Below are 20,519 nucleotides of genomic sequence, written 5' to 3'. Positions count from 1 at the left end.
AAATGAAAACTGTGAAGTGGGGTTCAAACACTGTTTAACTACCTAACTAAATTCTAACCAAATGACGTTTAGGTGACAGGTAGAGTAAACGTTTACGGCTTATTACGCATACCGTTCTGAACTTAATGGTGAACTCCGCATTAATAAATGCACTTTCCAACACTACTATGTGACTTTCTATATTTGTAAAAATGGAAAACTTCATTTGGTAAATATTCGCAAATGTGAAACAAAACATAATACGTTCATATTATATTTTGTAATTATACTAATTCAAACACCGAATATGTAAATAAATAATGCGTACAAACAACTCGTTCAAACGATTCAATTCAACAGCATTGTTAAAATAACAACAGTTTTCGTTGAATCGTACATATTCGAACACATACATTTAATTTGACATTCCTTTCGCACGTTTCAGAGCAAAATATACATTAATATTTTTATAAAAGTAAGACAATACTATTATGGAGGGACATATGAAGTACCAAGGGGGTTTTGCAACAAGGCCTTGGTATTTTGAGACGTATTTCCACGTGTCACCGCGTGTTACAAAAAGACATGACTAATGAAGCAAACAGTGGAACATGTCCCCATAGCGTATGGTCGTGACATTGCAGTAGGTGCACTGTTGTGCTGCGCTGGAAAGGAAGTAGACGAGCCGCTGCTGCCAATGCGCAGAGTTGTTGCGAGCGTCGTTGTTGTGCACAACGGAAGACCATTCTCCCATGGCATCCGTGATATAACAGTGACGTTCCAACTTGAACCCGAGTCTGAAAAGTGCAGGGAACTAATTTACATCTTGCAAACAGCTAACTGCTATATGTTGACTCCATTGGTAACTATAATTAATGCGTAATGAAACCAAATTATTCCGTTTTAAGAGAAACATGTGACGATTAAGGATGCGTATTTGCAACCTTGGTACAAAAATAACAACTATTTATGTGTTTCCCTTACACGGACAGACGTTACACATCCAAGGGCAACGGAACATCGTGTGCATGTTCGTGTAGCACGTGCCACGTAGTGACCTTGAACATTCTGAATCGATGTCATTGGTTCCAACGCAGTTTACTGAAGTGAAATATTATAACGCATGTATTATTTTGTGACCTTGAACTTTCTGGATCGATGTCATTGGTTCCAACGCAGTTTACTGAAGTGAAATATTATAACGCATGTATTATTTTGTGACCTTGAACATTCTGGATTGATGTCATTGGTTCCAACGCAGTTTACTGAAGTGAACTATTATAACGCATGTATTATTTTGTAACCTTGAACATTCTGAATCGATGTCATTGGTTCCAACGCATTCTACTGAAGTAAAATATTATAACGCATGTATTGTTTTGTGACCTTGAACATTCTGGATTGATGTCATTGGTTCCAACGCAGTTTACTGAAGTAAAATATTATAACGCATGTATTATTTTGATTTGTCTACATTGTTCATCCACTATATAAGTAGTTGCTGTGTTGGGTAGTTCATAATATAACTTATGTGTAAACAAACTTACATTTAACAAAAATGTAAGCCGAGAGTAATCATTTGGATAGTGTCCAGAAATTTTCAAAACATCGATTGCATGTTGACATGCACAACAGTTCAACAATATGAACCTATCATTAATTGTTGCACATTTTTGCTCAATTGTAACAAACGTGTTTTTATATTTAGTTTACAAACGTATATTTTTCAAAGATAATAATCACAGTAAAGCTGTTTAGAAATAATGGATACAATGTATTGTATTTATACATATAAACATATATTAGAATTTTAACGAAACGTTTCAACTTGTATCAATTATACAAAAATAAACGAATTACTTTGTAGAAAACCGCAAATTTCAAGCAAATGTTATAGAAATTTGCAACCTATCAGTCAGTCCACAAAAGTTCATGGACAAGTCCTTTTAAAACTCTGTAAGCTGCAGTGTGTACGCACACGAGCATTCACTGCCACTGTATGTTCCTGGCAACACGGTTGACACGCAATCACATGTGTATGTAGTCATGTTCAACTTAGACCCGCTGAGGCATATCAATCCACCGTAGTCTGTACAACACACAACGGCGATCAATGTAACATAAATATGATACTTCGCATGTCTATTAAATTCATACAGTGCACCAATGTATTAGAGTAATGTATGCGAAACTTAGATTGTTAGTAGTAACAAGACTAGGGAATACATATTTTACATTTATAAAATAATAATATACAATATTTCGATTCAATTGCATTCAGACTATACATCATGTTCAACATAACAGTTTGGACTATATAGATGCACAAATTATTGATGATGATATTTATTATCACAAAAGCACTTTTACAAATGTATTACCACAGAGGTGGGTGCTTGCATTGCAGTGGCCCGGACAGTCGTCGCACGATGAGTTTGACACAGACTCTTTGTATGGCTGATCTAATGGCTGGGGGTTAGGGCTAAAATTGTAAAAAAATACAATTAAATCATTTATATTGCAAAACATAAATGGGCCGTGCTCTGTGAGGGGGTTTAATGCATGTGCGTAAAGTGTTGCGCAAGATTAGCCTGTGCAGTCCGCACAGGCTAATCTGGGACGAAACTTTAAGCAGAAGCATTAAACCCATTTTCACAGAGCACGGCTAAAATGATATATATCATTTTCCTTGTTTTGTTGCAAGATACTATAACATAGCCAGAGACCAGTTTTGGACAGCAACTTTGCTAATTCTTATTATCGAAAATTTCTAGAAACTCGGAATACCCTACATTATGTCGCCGATAAAACGAATTATGTGAAATGATTGCAGGTAATTAACTTACATGGTAGCATACAGGCAGATGTAGATGAAGAAAGTACCACAATTTGCAGCGCTACATCCAACAGATGAGGTTTCACCCCAAATCATCTGGAAAAAGGACAACTGGATTCTACTTTCTATAAATTATATATTTAATCAGAGTTTGGTTTAGGTATCATTTTAGCGCACTTTATAATCATCTCAAAGTTGAAAAGTCGGAAGTTAACATGCAACATAACTTTTAAAAAGGTAAATATGTCAATTGATTACCTGTGTGTAATTTCCAACCAGTGACGCGTTATTTCCCGGTGAGCCGTAAGCGAAATTCTTCTTTTCCTGCTCCCATGTTTTCACGACATCTGTCCAGTTAATGAATGATTTGCTGTACAGATGATTTTGGCCAAGAATGTATCCACCTGTTTTGTGTCAAAAAAACATATTTTTCATAAACATTGACGAATATAAATAAGCTCTACAAAAGAATATTTAATTACTTAGTTACGACCCCCTCAACAGGCTTAGATTTACAAAAAGAGCAAATGATTGTTGTTTTCTTGTTTTTCATCTCCCCTCAAAGTCAACAAGAAAATATATGTTGCAATATCTTTTGAATGAAACAAGCGAACCTTAGAAAATTTATTTAGGATTAAAATAAAAGCATTTTGAAGGTTGTATGAGCTCAAAGTGTTTCGCATGTATATCTGTCTACCTGATAAGATTCTTTTGTCGGTTATATACCTGGCGACGTTCGCTGATACCAAGTACTGTCGGCCGTGCATCGGCGTACCCATCTGTCCGCAGTGCTACTTAGGCCAGGGTTCTCCTTCTAATAGTGAACACATATAGTACGATCACTTGCTTGCGTGTCTTGGATTAATTGAAATAAAAATGTGCCGTTTACAATTCGCAATACAGGATAAGTTGTATACGTTGATGATCAAAACCCGTGTACAGTAAGATATATATTGACGTAAATGTTTCATACTGCAGCTTAACGTTTAAGTTTAATAATAACTATCATTATCATGTTAATTTTTTAATGTCAGACTAACAAGTTCTGCAGTTATGATGTAAAAATTTTAATTAGAGACAAATACTCATTTTATACCGCTAAAAACAGCCCTATAGGTTTTTTAGCATTGTGCGTATAATAGCAAAAATATGTGTACACTCAAACGTACATTTTTTATAGCGATGTGAAAAAGGGAGAGTTGATAAAATAAAGGGAAAAAAAATAACTGTAATAATATTGAGCGACCATTGCATGAAAGAGAAGAAATAAAAAAATGCAAATAATACAGAAAATAGGAAAAAAAAAATTAATATAAACGTTACGGACCATAAGCCGCATGTCTGCCGCTGGGGGAGATACATGGGTCCGGATCTCGTTGTGCAAGGCAGCAATAGTTGCGAGGTCTGGGACAAAAGCATACAGTAGTTGTCGATTTAGAGAACTCAACGTAGAACATGGTACGCAGCCATATAGACACATTTAGTGGTTGTTCGTTTATTTTAAATATAATTATATCTGCTATTTGTTTATGAAGTAGGACAACGTTTGCAAAAAGAAGACAAATGGTTCATCGTGAGAAACGGAAAGATAATTTAGAAATGTGTTGTTTTTATCTTTGTTATTTCAATAAATAATCACAAGGTCTCTTCTCAGCGTTGCGCGGACTTGTTTACGTTGTTCACCGTTGTACAAAATCACTTCTTAAAAATCACATTTTATTACGATTTGCACACAGTTCTTTTTGGTATGCGAGCCTTTTAACATAACGTTTTCTCCACTCCGGCATACCTGTGTCTGATATTTTGATCGTCTTTCCTGTCAATGGTCGGGTTTCACAATTGAGATGACCAGGGAATGCCGCATCCCGGTCGATACAGGTTGGATTGAACGGTCTCTGAAAGAGGAGGATTGAACAGATGCGATTACGCTTATTCAAGGTTCATTTCTGTTTATTCTTACTGATAAGTTATATAAACTACGGTATATGTACATTTACTAGCTATCGCATCCAGAAACTACTGCCGTTCTAGAAAGATCATTTGTACATTAACCCATTTATGTCTAGTGGACTCTTCCATCCTTCTAAATTGGATCAATTTATTTTTAAAATAAGGGATGTCTAGTATAATTATTTATATATTAAGAATATTTTTATTACAGAACTTCCTTAATGCAAACAGCGCATACCCTGATGAGACGCCGCATCATCATCAGGGTCTACGCTTTTTGCCAAGGCCTTTTTTCTAGACGCTAGGCATGGGTTAAAGAGGGGTCTAGTACCGCTTCAGCTCCATAAAACCATATATGGTCTATCTATATATTCAATGATCAAACGTGTTAATATGCATTCTGCACGTGATATTCAGTGAACCCGTCTGAATGCAGTTTCTTTTATGCTCTGGAATTTTGGAAATATAGTTGCAGTATGATGAGTATCTGTTAAGAGATTAATCCGTTTTGGTTGAGAACTCTTCACTCCGTTGAACAAGTACTAGTTTGGGCACGTCTCATTTGACTCAGATATTTATCATTATATACCGACGCATAAGCGTTTGTTTTGTTTCATTTTGAACCATTTATCATTTTATTTTATCATTCTAGTATCGTTGCATTCTCTCTTGACAAAACGTTTAGTTCTCACAGTCGTAAAATTTGATAAAAAATGAAGATTACGTTTTCGTATCATATAATTGCCATTGAACAAATCCGCATGGTTACAGAGTTAAGTTTTGTTTATGATAAGTCAATGTATATATAAGCAACATTTGAAGTGTATTGTTTTCTAACTAAAAATGCGCGCAACCCTTTTTTCTATGCGAGTTAATATATATATATTAAAAAACGTTTGTTGTAAACAAAACTTGATTGATCATCTGTTTTCCTTATTTAATATTAATATAGTTTCAGGACACATTGTCTAAATTTTGTTGTTCCTTAATACATTCAGTTTAGAAATAAGTAATCCTTAAATTGTGTATAATATGATATTGAATTACATAACCCTTTGTGTCAAACTTAAACAGGTAAATTTACATTTACAATTTCGTGATGTATCACGAGGGGTATCACGATATGTATGCTGGCATATACATGTATTTTAACCGGCTAGTTAAAACCTGGCTTAATAAAAAAAACATGTGAATTTTACTTTTAAATTAGTTTTACTTACTGGCGAATAACACGTTAGGTTTGGCGGTACCTGTCCCAATACTTCTTCTTAAAAACAACACAATTTTTAAAAAAATATGCGATTCGCAGTGCGAAAACAAAAGAAATAAAATTAGGGATAGAGAGATATAATCATACATGCGCTAAATAGTTATCCAATATTTCTACTATGATCTGCTTATTATTTTGCACTAGTTCCAAAAATATTGCCTGAAAAGGAGTCTCTATAAACACGCACACACAGTCCACAATATTTGTTCATCTCACACATAAATATTTATATTGATCGTGTCCATATTTGATTATGTTTTCTACATAATGGCCCTACATAATTGATTCTGCATAAATCTTTAGTCGTGAGTTCTAGGAACATACACATGCACCTAAATGTGTGCTTTAAGAAAATCTGTATCTATGTTGGTACTTCAAATGAGTCATTGTGGCCATCTTCAAATACGAAAGTCGTGCTTAATTACTAAAAAATTCGTGAACTTTTAAGTTTGCAATATGCACAGTCGATAATACTGTTTGATATGGTATTGGGGTTATACCTCTTGTTTATGTACAGTATGATTTCACAAAATGATAAGTCTGAATGAGAACGAAATGCAGACTGTGTTCACAATGCTCGACGCATTACGGACGACTGCTTGATTGTGAGGGAAAAAAACTTAAAAGGCGGATAGTTCATACCAAACTGATACTTCGTTGAAGTCATCCCGAAAAGAGCTAAGTAAATATGCGGTTTTAAGAATAATGCATGTATAATAAATGGATCTTATAGTGAACCAAGTTTGGTGATTGAACACATATTAAATATTCAGTTGTATTTTTAATATGGTTTGAATGTTCCCTCGAATGTCAGCATACAGCACAAGAAATAAATTTATTAAAAAAGACACACACGTATTATATATAAGATTGTAGATTTAGTAAAACTTGCGTTATAGCACCTTTTATGTTAAATTGATTTTGCTTCTAGTTCAAATCCATTAGAAAACAAACAAATGCAATAACTGGGTATATGCTTTGTCGATAAACTCATGTATGTTTGTGATCTCAATGTGAGGAATTAAAAAAAAAACTAATGGAAAAACTTCACAACTTTTCAGCCATTCCAATGCACAGAAAACCGATTTTGTGATAACAGTGTTATAGTGTGTAATTGATGCTGTTCAATCAAAGTGAGACATTTGTTCCTTTAATGATGGCTCATATTAAAAAACAGTTAATTTTCATCGGTGTGTTGCGATTTTCCATAAAATAGTTACGTTAGCACAAGCGAGTGTCGGACATTCATTGAAAATTTGCACTTTCATTATCTGTAGTTTACTTGTCCATTTAGTTAGATGGAAACGACTGTCGTGTAAGAATTTTCTCGTCATTTAGTGCGCCTGATTGAACAAAAAACACCAATAGCCAAATTACTCTCTATTAACCTTTCTTAAACAATATTTTGGAAACTCCATAAAAGGTACATACTTAACGTATATAATAAAAGAACTCTAAAGGAGTGCATGTGCATATTTGATGTTTCCTATTTGTGTGATTTCGGATTCAATTTCAGCTAACTATATCATAATATATATTGGATATATCTAGTACATAATAACTAAGGCGAAAAAAGAAGACGCTTTACGCACCTGTTACCAGCAAAAACAGGGCAAACAACACTATATCCATCTGAAGTAAACATTTAACACAGCGCTAATAAAAAAAATATACAAATACAGAATGAGCGTGCATACATGCTAGCTATCAAAATGCCTCATCAACAATTTACTCCCTTGTTTTACTTAAAAACTCAAAAACGCTCAAAACCAACGAAAATTTCGTTAAGTATTTCGTAAAATAAAGTTAACACCTAAATAGTCAGTGTTCCTTATAGCAATAGCCAAAATTTTAACGCTAGATGTGGTATGATTACATAGATTGTTGTAGATACAAAATGCTCGTTTTTATTTATTTGTGACGTAATTAATTACATTTTAATTTCCCGCGAATATATCTATTCATACGACACACGAACGCTAAAATGGTACCATGTGCGAAACAATAATAAAAACGAGCATTTTGTATCTCCAAACATCTATTTTACCAGACCATATCTGGCGTTGAAATTTCAGCAATTGACAAATATTTTTTTAAATATTGTTATTGAATATAATTACTATTAAAATAATTGTTTTGACTTTTATTAAGTGAAATTTGCAATAACAAATATATTATCGTTTGTAAATCAATATTTTAACATATTGCGCCCAATGTAAATAATACTTTATATTTTATCATATGTATTTTAAATGAAAATCAACCGTTAATCCGCAGTTTCTGATAACTGAGATATCTCCAAACGACCGCTTGCTTTTATTCAAGGTGCATTCTTAAGGAGGTCGATAAGCGAAGACTCTACATTTTCCATAGACATATATTTTAAAGTGTTTGCAGTTTATTTTTCCTTTAAGAAGTTTGAATTTACGATAAGAAATGTATTTTTAATTTTTCAATTTGTGTCATAAAGGACATTATCCCAGTTTCATAAGATTTATAAGAAGTTATTCCTGCAAAAGTAATATCCAAGTTTCAGATAATTACCATATTTTCATGCATTTTATGGTTTGATGTTTTTTTTACATTGTAAAAAAGAGTTATTTTATTAGTACACATTTGTGTTTCAAATAACAAATAATATGTTGTTTTGTTTTTTTTTGTGTAAAATATGTCTTATTTTAATTTTCGTCAGTGAGTCGCCTTAAATTATGTGCCACCCTTTTGCAGATATGGTCTACATGGAAAGAAAGTGGGTCAAAATAAAGTGATTGCTAAAGTTTGACTTTCCTATCGTAAAAATTCCTGTCAGCAATACATATTGAAGTGGCATGAATGATATTAAACGTTTTTTTAGCTGGATACATTTAACTTAAGGCCTGGCGACAAACGACGAAAATTGGAATGTTAGACAACCTTTAAAATACAAACATAAACATTAATATAAAATGTTTATGCCTGATTATATATAGATCTATTGTAATTGGTGGTGGTGATGGTGGTGGTGGTGGTCGTGGTGGTGTTCATGGTGGGGGTGGTGGGTGGGGTTGTTGGGGTGGAGGTGGGGGTAGGGGGATAGGGGGCGTGGTTGTGGTGGTGGTGGTGGCGTTGGTCGCGGCAGTGGTGGTGGTTCACGCAAGGCATGCTGACAAATGAAATTATGTTTTATATTCCATTACATTTTATGACAAACATAAATTATTTATCATCTAACCATTTAGAATAAAAACAAACACATTTGTTTAGGTGTCATGACAAGCAGGGTATTTTATTTCTTGAAACACACGCACGGAGTGGGTGTTTGTATCTGACAGGGCTTTCTACACATAAATGCAAGAAACAAATCTTCTGACGATCGTATGTGTTCAATGAGCAACAGATATCGACCCCAATGGCACCGCTCAGTTGAAAAGTCTCGAGACGTCAGTAAACGTTGCGACATCCTTCTCATATATTTAAGAACTGAAACGATACTAAATCCATTCTGTAGAACACGTCGTTATACGTATCATTAAACATGCTCATGCGTTACATGTGAATAATTGAATATTTTTAATACCCATCAGACGTCAAGCCTAAACTCAAAATCATACAATTGCACTATTTAACTACACAATTCAAAATCACAAGCCCAAACAAGGACGCCACGGCCCTAACAACCGCCCGTCCGCCGCCGATGCCCAAAGCGCACCGAGGACGCCCCCTATGCCCATCCACAACGCCTATTTGCGAAAAGTACATAAAGTGAAGCATTAGTTTTGATAAAACAGCTGCGATAATTACAATATTTATTCATTACCATCAATTAAGAGAAGTGCACATGACTTCAAGTACACCCCAAACAATAATCGGTGGTAACGAACGATTCAGGTGTAACCGCGAGCGGGATACGCAACCCTACTGCTCATTTTTCATTTTTCTTTTAATGGCAGGGGGACGTATGAGGACCCATGGCTTAAGACCAAGTCTAGGTGCCTTCATCACCTCCTGAAACCTCTAATTTTAGAGAAATCTACAAATAATCAGCTGTTAGTATATCGTAAACGTTAAGTATTCTTTTTAGAAAACTATGTAAATCCCATGGTAAAATGTCCGGAACCAATGCCCCTTTCTATCTCAAGTCAGTCATCCGTCTGCTCTCATAAAACTCACTGAAACACATAAAACATAATATTAACATCAACACACAAACAGAGCATAAATAAATAAAACGATTTAAATCAAGTCTTCGCTCTACCCTGCTTGCCTGTCGAATGACTAAACCTACAAATCTGTGCAGGAGGAAATCTTGATTTCCGCACCATTGGACATATATCACCTTCAAAAACCTGTATAACCAGTTTATTCATTCACACAACGATAATAAATACATTTATGTTTTATATTCCATTACATTTTATGACAAACATAAATTATTTATCATCTAACCATTTAGAATAAAAACAAACACATTTGTTTAGGTGTCATGACAAGCAGGGTATTTTATCGACAGAAAAAGAACGGGGCAAAAAAAACAACGCACAACTAACAACATACAACACCAAGTACCATATATATTTACAAATCCAAACGAGAAGAAACAATTGTTTGTGTTTCATCCGAATCTCTCACGCAGTGATCCTAAGCGCCAACAGTCTTCCACTGCCCATGCTTTTTTAACACTATCAGATACACCGCTATTTGCAACAGCAGCTGCTTCCCCTGACCGAAATTAATGCAACCCGTAAACATTAGGTTTAAGTCAAATTTCACTAAAGATGTGGTGCAAAATATCTAATTGTCTACTGTAACTCATCTGCTTTGAGCCAACTAAAATGTATTTATTCATTTTCTTACCATTTGTTATGTTTCTAAACGAAACATATATTGCAATATCTAGAATAGTTTCAACCAAGATACATTTTTTCAAGTAGAAGACAGGGCATAAAACTGCATTTGTTTTACAAAATGTCAAAACCTGTTCGCCCTTGCACAATTGAACCATTTTACTATTGAAAATAATAATTATAGCACAATCCTCAAAAATCTTGTATCGCATCCTTTCAATTCAAAGTCCCCAAACCGCCAAACCCCCCAAAAAACGCACCAAACACACCGTTACACATCTCACATCAAAGAATCAAAGCCTCTACACATCCGCTTTAGTCACTAAGCACCTCCGAACCAGCGGCCCAGAATTGGCCCTTTTCAATCCATCATCAGAAAACACAACCAGACCAGAATTACAACGACCACACGATCCCACAACCCCATGAGCCCACGAAATGCCACACACAATCGCGTCTACCCCAGAGGCAGACAGACATGAAACACACACACCAACATTTTAAATTGACTTTCTGTAACAAAACCGTTTCCCTTGCTTTCTTTTTTGCAAGTATTTTCCAATTTGAAATAAATATTACCCTTGCTATCTTTTTTGCAAGTTTTATACTTTTAAAACTATTATTTTTAACCCTTGCTTTCTTTTTTGCAAGTACTGTTTTTGCTTTCTTTTTTGCAAATATTCCATTCCTCGTGTACTGTACACGACTTCGTAAGCACCAGGTGCAAACGGACATACACCAACATGGTTTCTATACATACTTAATGGCTATACAAAAACAACATCCATTTAATCATTTCTACACATATAAACACGTGAAAAATCCCAACTATACCATAAGTCTAGCAAAACAGTCAAACCATTCATATCACCGATTCACATATAAACGACATATAGTATAGTTAAATTCGAATAGCAAGAACATTTCTTGAAAAAGGTCTTGAACTGAAACAGAGTGGTTATTACTCATACAAATAGTTTGCCCTTTGTCAAACACAATAATATCATTCTCAAAGTGCATTTGTACATTACCAGCCTCAAATAAGAATGGCCAAAATGCTGCACTAGGCCATCTGTGTACCACCAAAACGCCATATGCGTTGCATTCTAGAAAGTGCAAAATTGTTTTTCCTACGAGATAAATAGGGGCATCAACCAACTCAAATCGGCACCCCAAAACTGTGTAAAGCAATCTGCTTCTGTTTCAAAATCAAAGAATTTTGAGTTATATCTTTAAGTATTTCCATTTTTAACAGTAGCCAAGCGATCAATCAAAATCGGACCCGAGCTACCATTTAAATACTCAAAGAAATCTCGTGAGATTTACCATTCATCTGAATTGCTCATTTTACTTATACTCGCAAGTGAGTTTAATTCTCTTGGAATTCATTGTATTTCTAGTCCTATATTCATCTTCAAACACATACTAAAATGCTTAGTGCTAGATCATGTTACTCAATTTTAGAACTTCCTACCTTTACCAACTTTACACGTGATTCAGAGTCAGAAAACCTCTTAACAGCCCCCCACCCTTAAAAAATCCCATAGGCACGTAAAACTAGAACTACTCCATTAAGTATACTATAAGTAGAACTTGTATTGCAATCGTCATTTGACCATATATCGTGAAAAATAAAACCTGACATATCAACAATATAAGCCCCACCGGCAAAACCACTTGCATCACTGTAAACTTTTAAAACTTCGACACATGTAGTTTTACTAAAATGTCTTGATTGTATGCCATCTATGCGACCTAACCAAAATCTAAATTCGGAAATAAATAAGCTATCTGGTTCAAGGGCTATAACTCTATGCATTGACGGTCTAGAAACGATTTCATAATAAAGATATCTAATCTTTACCTAGCCAGACTACCAATAACAGGCATCATTGAAACAATTTTCCACGTACATCTAGCTAAATCCCTTGCCGAAACCATTGGCATGGAAGAAAATACCTTTAAAAGAGTATTTTTAAAATCAGTTATTCTTCTATCGAGAATTTCAAAAGAAAACATTTGGCTATCCCAGATTAATCCTACCCATTCTAGCCTCTGAACTTGTACTTATATTGACTTGTCCTCATTGATTACAAATCCAGCTTCCGGCTTCATTCACGGCTACACTTGATTGACTAACAACATGAGGGATGTCCTTTAATTCTTCAATACAGCCAGTATTTTACATATCCTGCACCGACTCGTTAATATCTGCTAATCTATCTGCTTTAAAGCTGATTGGTTATTTACAGATACACATTTTTCAGGTAATTATAAGAATGGTAATGTGTAAGCGCCGACAATACAGTCAATTATATCAGAATTGGCACCAATGATTTTCCGAAAAAAGGACATGCCTCTCTTTAAACTACAATTTACAAGAGAAAAACGTGAGAAATGATACTTTTCTTCACAATGTGCGTATTATATGTAAACCAAACTCGTCAAACAATTCTCCTCTATCCCCGAGGGCCTACCTTCTTGACCGCTACTACGTGGTCGCTACGTGTGTCCATTTACTGTGCCAGCCCTGTCCCCGCCGGCGAGACGATCTCTCCTCTCATCCTGACTGTCCATATTAATAAATTACCAACGCCAATACGACACAAAAATAAATCAAATTTCACAATGAAATGTGGTTGAGAAAATAAATAAAACGATTTAAATCAAGTCTTCGCTCTACCCTGCTTGCCTGTCGAATGACTAAACCTACAAATCTGTGCACGAGGAAATCTTGATTTCCGCACCATTGGACATATATCACCTTCAAAAACCTGTATAACCAGTTTATTCATTCACACAACGATAATAAATACATTTATTCTCGGTTTGATAAATACGGTATAGTATGGTTTATTACGTGTTATTTAGAAGAGAGATTATGTTAATGGTTTAGCGTGAATAATGCACGGGTTTTGTGTGCATGTTTTAGCGCACGAGTTTTTCGTTTTGGGGTATATATGATTTGCACATCTATTGAGTCGCCATTCGAGGGTGTATTTGACAGGCAAACGTTATGGAACAAGAAAACGAAAGGGTGATAAAGTAGTTTAGGCGTTCATTTGCGAAATACATAGTATTCGGAAGGAGATTTTCGATGAGAGGACTGATTCTCTGCTAAAAGCGAAATGGTGAGCTGTAACTTCGAACAAAGGTCAGACTTGTTGGTTCTGTTTATTGTAATAACACTGGCAACAACATTCCGATTGAAATTAACACAGGTTGTGTTCCTTGTTAACTTTTATGATAAGTATATTTAATAACATGCTCCATATCTTTATTTGTTCTGTTGTTTTTGTTTAGTTCCAACTTTTCAAATACATCAATTGATTTGATTATTGGGTAAAAATAAAACTATTTAAGTTCAAAAAGAGGTCGCAAATGTAATGGTTTGGTAGGATTATATATAGGTTAGGCCACATAGTGTGTAACTCCAGGTTGTTTTGATAGCAGAGTTAGATCACTCGCCCTCATGTTTTTACGAACACCTTGCTTTATTTTTATTGTTTTTAAGATATAACACCTTATATGGTAATACATGTGTTACAAGTTTGTGTATTAGTTCCAAACGTATAATTCAACAAACGATTAATAACAATTAACTGCCGTTTTCCTTATAATTCAGCACGATGGTTGTGTGCGATATATGACGTGGTATGATAATGAGCGGATGAATATTTATGCGAACATATCTTTAAACTATTCAGGTATTCCAATTGTGAATTAAGAATGTAACATCAAAAATCGATACATTACGGAAATATATATTCTATTCATCTATGAAACAGCTATAGAGACTTGTCTTTTAAACTTTTTTCGAAACATGTTTGTGTTTTGCATATATTACATCTCGTTCGCTGGATATAGAATAAACAGTTTATTGTTATTGTTGTATACAATTAAAAAATTTCTCTAAATTGAATTAAAACATTAAGAGTTATTATATTTTTCATAATAATTTAAGACGTTAAGTTTTCCCTGCAAGGTTGGTGTCAATAATGGTGCATGCGTATGTGCTAATTAATTTACGATATTTTGGATAAACTGTGGTATAAATTTGGTTTGAAAAGAGCGTTGACAATAAGACTGTTGTTTTAAACTTAGATGAAAGGCATTTATCGGTTTTGTTAAATTTAGTTTCGTCATAGTTAAATGCATTTTTAAAGATTAGGTACTGTAATGATAACAAAAGTAGACCGGATTTATTTGCAATATAAGTCATTTTGTTTTCGTGATAGTTTTTGTTTTTGTTTGGTGGCCTGTTGGCTTGATGTGTAAAGACATTTTGCTTTTATGGTGTTTGGCCGTTTTTTGAATGCCAGTTATCATGTGTAATTTGCTTATCGATTTGGTGAAAGCCAGTTGACCAGATGTGGAAAAACCCAGTTAGCGCGTGTAGTTTGTTAACCAAACTTGTTAAAACGTGCGTTTACATTTACATTTTTGTTTTTATTTAATGTTAAGATTGTACTGTTCGAAGGATATTATATATATTGGAGAACATTAAATGTATGTTATTAAGGGCCAGATTGGCTAATGTAAATTAACCGGTTGGCTCGGGTTGTCCGTTGACAGTTTGTTGAAAGCAGATTTTTTCAGATGCGTATAAGCCAGTTTGCTTGCGTGTCAGTTCACTAAAATGTCTCAAAACACATGTTGAAATTGCATTTACACATATTTGCGAAGTTTATTTTTTCAGAAGCTGGACAGTTCGAAGAATAAATAATGAATAGTGTAACATTATAGTAAGAGGGCAGCTCGAAAGGTATAATTTGTTTTTTTGTGTAATTATGTGTTAGAAAATAACTTGTTAAGATTAATAATGATGATTTTATTGATGATGATGTTATAAATGTTGATGATGATGCTAACGTTATTGATGAGGAGGAGGAATAGTTGACAGTATTTTGTGAATGGATAATACTACTTTAACGAATTTTGAGTGAATGAAATTATTTTAGGTTTGATAAATACCGAATGATGTTGGTCTATACATATTATTTAGAAGAGAAAGAGAGTATGGTTATGGTTTAGCACGTAAAAATGAATGAGTTTCTAGGTTTTGCGTTTAATTGAACAAAAACAAGTAACGGTTCAGCAACAGGGATTATTCTCAGATGGTACATGTATTCCTTTTAGAGTCACAGAAATTCAACTTTGCATCAATACCTGTTTTCTTTGAGATTTGTTTGATGGGTTAAAATTCCAAAAATTGACTAGTTTTGCAGCCGACCAAGTACCTATAGCTTTGTATTTGAGTGTGTTAAGCATTTTGTTGTTTTTAAATTAGTAAAGCAAAATTAATACGGTGTTCTAGTATATCAATAGAGCTTATGCTATTGCCATCGAAATTTGAGCCAGGGTTCGATCAGTAGATTAAAGTATGTCTGTGTTGGTGAATTGAACCTAAAAACAAATGTCAAGTCGGTAGTTTTAATTTTAAGAGCAGAACATACGTATTGATTGTGAGAACATTAGTAAAATGTGTTTGGTATTTGTGCATGTCTCTTGTGGTCATTAGACCAAGTTGTTTTAGGCCAATTGGCCTGATTTTGAAAGCCAGTTGGCTTGTATGGTCAGTTGACCGTTTTTAAAGCCAGTCTATATGATGTGTGAAAGCCTGTTGGCTTGTGTTGTCAGGTTACCGAACTTTCTTAGAACGAAAGTCTCATAGAATTAACAATATTTGCAAGTTTATTGTTTGCAATGCAGTAACTGGACAGTTCGAATAGTATATTAAGTATTGAAGAACATAAAGGTATGGTTTATGTAGTATGTTATTATTATTACTAGGATTATTATGATGTATTTTATTTGGGTGCATTCGGAGAATTGCAAAGCCGGTAGTTAAAAAAGAGCCTATTACATCAGATATATTAAAGAAATTTTATCACACTTTTGTTTCTGAAAGCGATTGTTCTTTGGGGTATTTAAGAGACGTTACAATCTTTTTCTTATCTTATGCTGGTTTTTTAGGATAAGTGAAATTTTGTCTGTTAAAAGATCAGATGTTGTATTTTTAGATACGCATTGTGATATTAAAGTTGAAAAGTCAAAAACGGACATTTTAAGAGAGGGTAATACTGTTCTGATTGCAAAAACTAATACAGACACATGTCCTGTGAAATTGTTTGAAAAGTATTTGTGTGTTGCAGATATTGCATGTTCATCTACTGATTATGTGTTTAGACCAGTTTATTTGTGTAATGTTAAACACTGTTTCAAATTGATTTCTAATAATAAGCATATAAGTTATTCTACTATAAATGATAGTTTTAAGAAGAAGTTAAGTCTATTGGGTTATGTTTCTTCTAAATATGGACTTCATTCTTTTCGTGCTGGTGGAGCATCTATAAGTGCCAATAATAAGACTGTGGATAGACTTTGGCAAAGACATGGTAGATGAAAAAGTGTTTCCACTAAGGACGGATATGTTAAAGATTCTTTGAAAGACAGATTATCGGTGTAGCTAATGTATGTGTGATTTGAAATGTATGATGTGTTGTTCGTAGCACATTTAAAGACACTATAATATATTATTATATAAATGGTTTGGAAATGCTTTTGAGTATTATTACGTTCTGTGTTTGTGTTGTGTGTATGTTCCTTGTGGTCATTGAACCAATTTGTTTACGGCCATTTGGCCTCATTTGGTAAGCCAGTTGGCTTGTATGGTCAGTTGACCGTTTTTTAAAGCAAGTTGATCTGATGTGTGAAAGCCGGTTGGCTTTTGTGAGTTGACCTTATTTTCTTAAAAAGCATGTTCACATGGAATTAACAATCTTTGCAAGTTTATTTTTTGCAGTGCAGTAACTGGACAGTACGAATGGTATATTAAGTATTGGAGAACATAAAGGTATGGTTAATGTAGAATAGTATTATTATTATAAGGATTATGATTATGATATTTTTTATTTCCGTTTTAATGTTTATCATTAATTTTGTAAATATTGTTTTATTATATCTGTTTAATTCTCTTGTGCTATATTCGATTGGTCATTTGACCGTTTGTGAAGGCCAGAGTGTGCCTGATGTTAGTTAGCCGTTTGGCTTGTGTGGTCATTTGACCGTTTGTGAAGGCCAGAGTGTGCCTGATGTTGATTAGCCAGTTGGCTTGTGTGGTCATTTGACCGTTTGTAAAGGCCAGAGTGTGCCTGATGTTGATTAGCCAGTTGGCTTGTGTGGTCAGTTGACCGTTGTTGAAGGCCATAGTGTGCCTATTTTGATTGAATTATTGTTATTGCTTTTACAAATGTTTGTAATTGTATCTTTTCAGTTAAAACACAGTTCGAGAGGTATATAACGTGGTGGAGAATATTTGGGTATTCATTTTATGTTTCATATTATTTGTATTCTCTCTTTGTTTTATTCGAAAGTCCTGTCAAATACAAGCACTCACTCCTATTTTGTCTTTGGTTTATTATTTGTATGATAATGATAATGATGATGATATGGGTTATAACGATGATGAGATTTTAATAGCATTTTGAGAATAGAGAATAATAAATTTACTCATAACTATGAGTAAATGAAATTATTCTCGGTTTGATAAATACGGTATAGTATGGTTTATTACGTGTTATTTAGAAGAGAGATTATGTTAATGGTTTAGCGCGAATAATTTACGGGTTTTGTGTGCATGTTTTAGCGCACGAGTTTTTCGTTTTGGGGTATATATGATTTGCACATCTATTGAGTCGCCATTCGAGGGTGTATTTGACAGGCAAACGTTATGGAACAAGAAAACGAAAGGGTGATAACCCCGCCCGCCCGCCCTTCATGAGCAAATGTATGGTTAAATAATTGGTTACATTGCTTTTATGTTTATAATTTTGCAATTATAAAGTCTATATTTAGTATATTTTCAGTTCGGTTTTTAGTCCATGTGAGATGGGATCTTACCACAAACCGATTCCTTTACTGGGAAAGAAGATGGGTGTATTTTCATTTAAGTCTGAAGCAGCTAAGTTTTCTTTATTATTTTGACTCATTTTTTACTTAATATTGTGTTTGAATGAGGTTTTTTAAGTTATGGGTGTCATGTTTTTCGAGACTCTCACTTCCTGGAGATAGTACCTCCAGCATATTTATTGAAATATTGGTATGTTTAAATTTCAGTGTTATTATTTTTTGTTGTCTTTCGTAATGAACGTTTAATTTTAAAGACATTCTTATTGTACGATTACTTAATATTTTCATTTTGGTGTGACTGGTTAGATGTTGAAGTCGGTTTAATATAGCTGTTCGTCATATGCATTTATATATTTCCCGGAATACTTATGATTTATCAACATTCTTTTTAGGTGCTTTATGGATTTTATGGTTTTAGTGATTTGTTTGTTTTTATGTTGATGTCCGGGGTGTGTGCGGGATGCTTTTGATGTTTGTTTGTTATGTTAATTTGCGCTATGAAATTTATAATGTTTTAATTACATTTTTTACTAAATAATACTTAATGTTTACAGTTTAATAATAGCTGCTTATTTGTAGATTTCTCTAAAATTAGAGGTTTCGGGAGGTGATGAAGGCACCTAGACACCGGTCTCGAGCCATGGGTCCTCATACGTCCCCCTGCCATTAAAAGAAAAAATAAGTAAACAAAAATGGCAGTAGGGTTGCGTATCCCGCTCGCGGTTTTACCTGAATCGTTTATTACTACTGATTGTATGGGGTGTACGTGAAGTCATGTACACTTCTCTTGATTGGTGGTGATGGATGAATCTTGCAGATATTAGCAGCTTCTTTGAACAAATTAATGTTTCACAATTGTTAATTTATAATATTTAAGCAAGTTAGCGTGATTGATGGGCATTGGGGGCGTCCTGTGTTCACTTTGGGCATCGGCCGGGATCAGTTTATTCAAACAGTAACTCTTTATTTGAGATATATACATGACGTCTAATTGTTATGAATAAATTTGCATTTTTTCACATGACACACATGTGCATGGGAAGAATTCATAATTACATGCCCTACAGCATTTAAATAGTATCGTTTCAGTTCTTTATACACCTGAACAAAGATGTTACACCGTTGCCAGTCGTCTCGAGGCTCATCAATTGAGCGGTGCCGTTGAGGTCTATATCCATTGCACATACAACACATACGGGCGTCAGAAGAATTGTTTTTTGCATTTATATGTTGAAAGTCCTGTCAAATACAAGCACTCACTCCTATTTTGTCTTTGGTTTATTATTTGTATGATAATGATAATGATGATGATATGGGTTATAAAGATGATGAGATTTTAATAGTATTTTGAGAATAGAGAATAATAAATTTACTCATAACTATGAGTAAATTGTCTTTCTTTACGGGAAAGGTGAGCTAGAAACCAGTTCAATACAATCTGTGTGTAACTGTACCAAACTTAAGCTGCTCACTTTTTACAACGCGCGGTAATGTAGTTCAATGAGTAGTTTGCAAAAGCGCAAATTTATTCGAATACTCGGTTTGTCCCCAAAACTTGGGAATATTGATCTTTGCTAGTCATTTGTGAGTTATAAATCAGTTTGGCAATAATATGACTGACTGAGTAATAGTGGAGATTACACTACATTGACAGCTATCACAAAAATTTAGTAAATAAAGTGAGATTTACTGCAAACGTTCTATTTGTAGTCATATCAGGCGTAAAAATATGTTACTTTGTAAAAACGAA

The 20,519-nt window shown here is 34.2% G+C and overlaps 2 protein-coding genes and 1 long non-coding RNA gene across 18 annotated transcripts in view; 1 reads left to right on the top strand and 2 right to left on the bottom strand.

Moving 5' to 3' along the window:
- The window catches only part of LOC127848553 (A disintegrin and metalloproteinase with thrombospondin motifs adt-2-like), a 126,511-nt gene that overhangs the window by 19,393 nt on the left and 86,599 nt on the right, over positions 1-20,519 (bottom strand). The window lies entirely within an intron of this gene.
- On the bottom strand, positions 535-13,561 carry LOC127848559 (cysteine-rich venom protein ENH2-like). Its single transcript, XM_052381096.1, has 10 exons — positions 13,336-13,561; positions 4,605-4,710; positions 4,143-4,219; positions 3,542-3,629; positions 3,074-3,219; positions 2,826-2,911; positions 2,361-2,461; positions 1,958-2,068; positions 964-1,080; positions 535-776 (listed from the first exon to the last, which is right to left on the bottom strand). Exons 1-10 carry the CDS (start codon positions 13,372-13,374, stop codon positions 553-555), a joined length of 1,095 nt encoding a protein of 364 aa, XP_052237056.1. The 5' UTR covers positions 13,375-13,561; the 3' UTR covers positions 535-552.
- On the top strand, positions 13,822-20,034 carry LOC127848563 (uncharacterized). Its single transcript, XR_008034579.1, has 2 exons — positions 13,822-17,714; positions 18,135-20,034. It is a non-coding gene; the product is annotated as an uncharacterized LOC127848563 (long non-coding RNA).

Source organism: Dreissena polymorpha, chromosome 10 (genome assembly GCF_020536995.1).
Source record: "Dreissena polymorpha isolate Duluth1 chromosome 10, UMN_Dpol_1.0, whole genome shotgun sequence".
In the NCBI taxonomy this organism is placed as follows: Eukaryota; Metazoa; Mollusca; class Bivalvia; order Myida; family Dreissenidae; genus Dreissena; species Dreissena polymorpha.
Note: the sequence above shows the minus strand (reverse complement) of the source record. Positions and strands in the feature narration are given on the sequence as shown.

Excerpts from the sequence above, each read along its gene's own strand:
- LOC127848559 (XM_052381096.1), bottom strand. The coding sequence starts at position 13,374 with ATGGACACACGTAGCGACCACGTAGTAGCGGTCAAGAAG. Across the intron at positions 4,711-13,335 it reads ACGTAGTAGCGGTCAAGAAG|AGACCGTTCAATCCAACCTG; the intron begins GTAGGCCCTCGG and ends CTCCTCTTTCAG. Across the intron at positions 2,462-2,825 it reads ATCTGCCTGTATGCTACCAT|CCCTAACCCCCAGCCATTAG; the intron begins GTAAGTTAATTA and ends TTACAATTTTAG.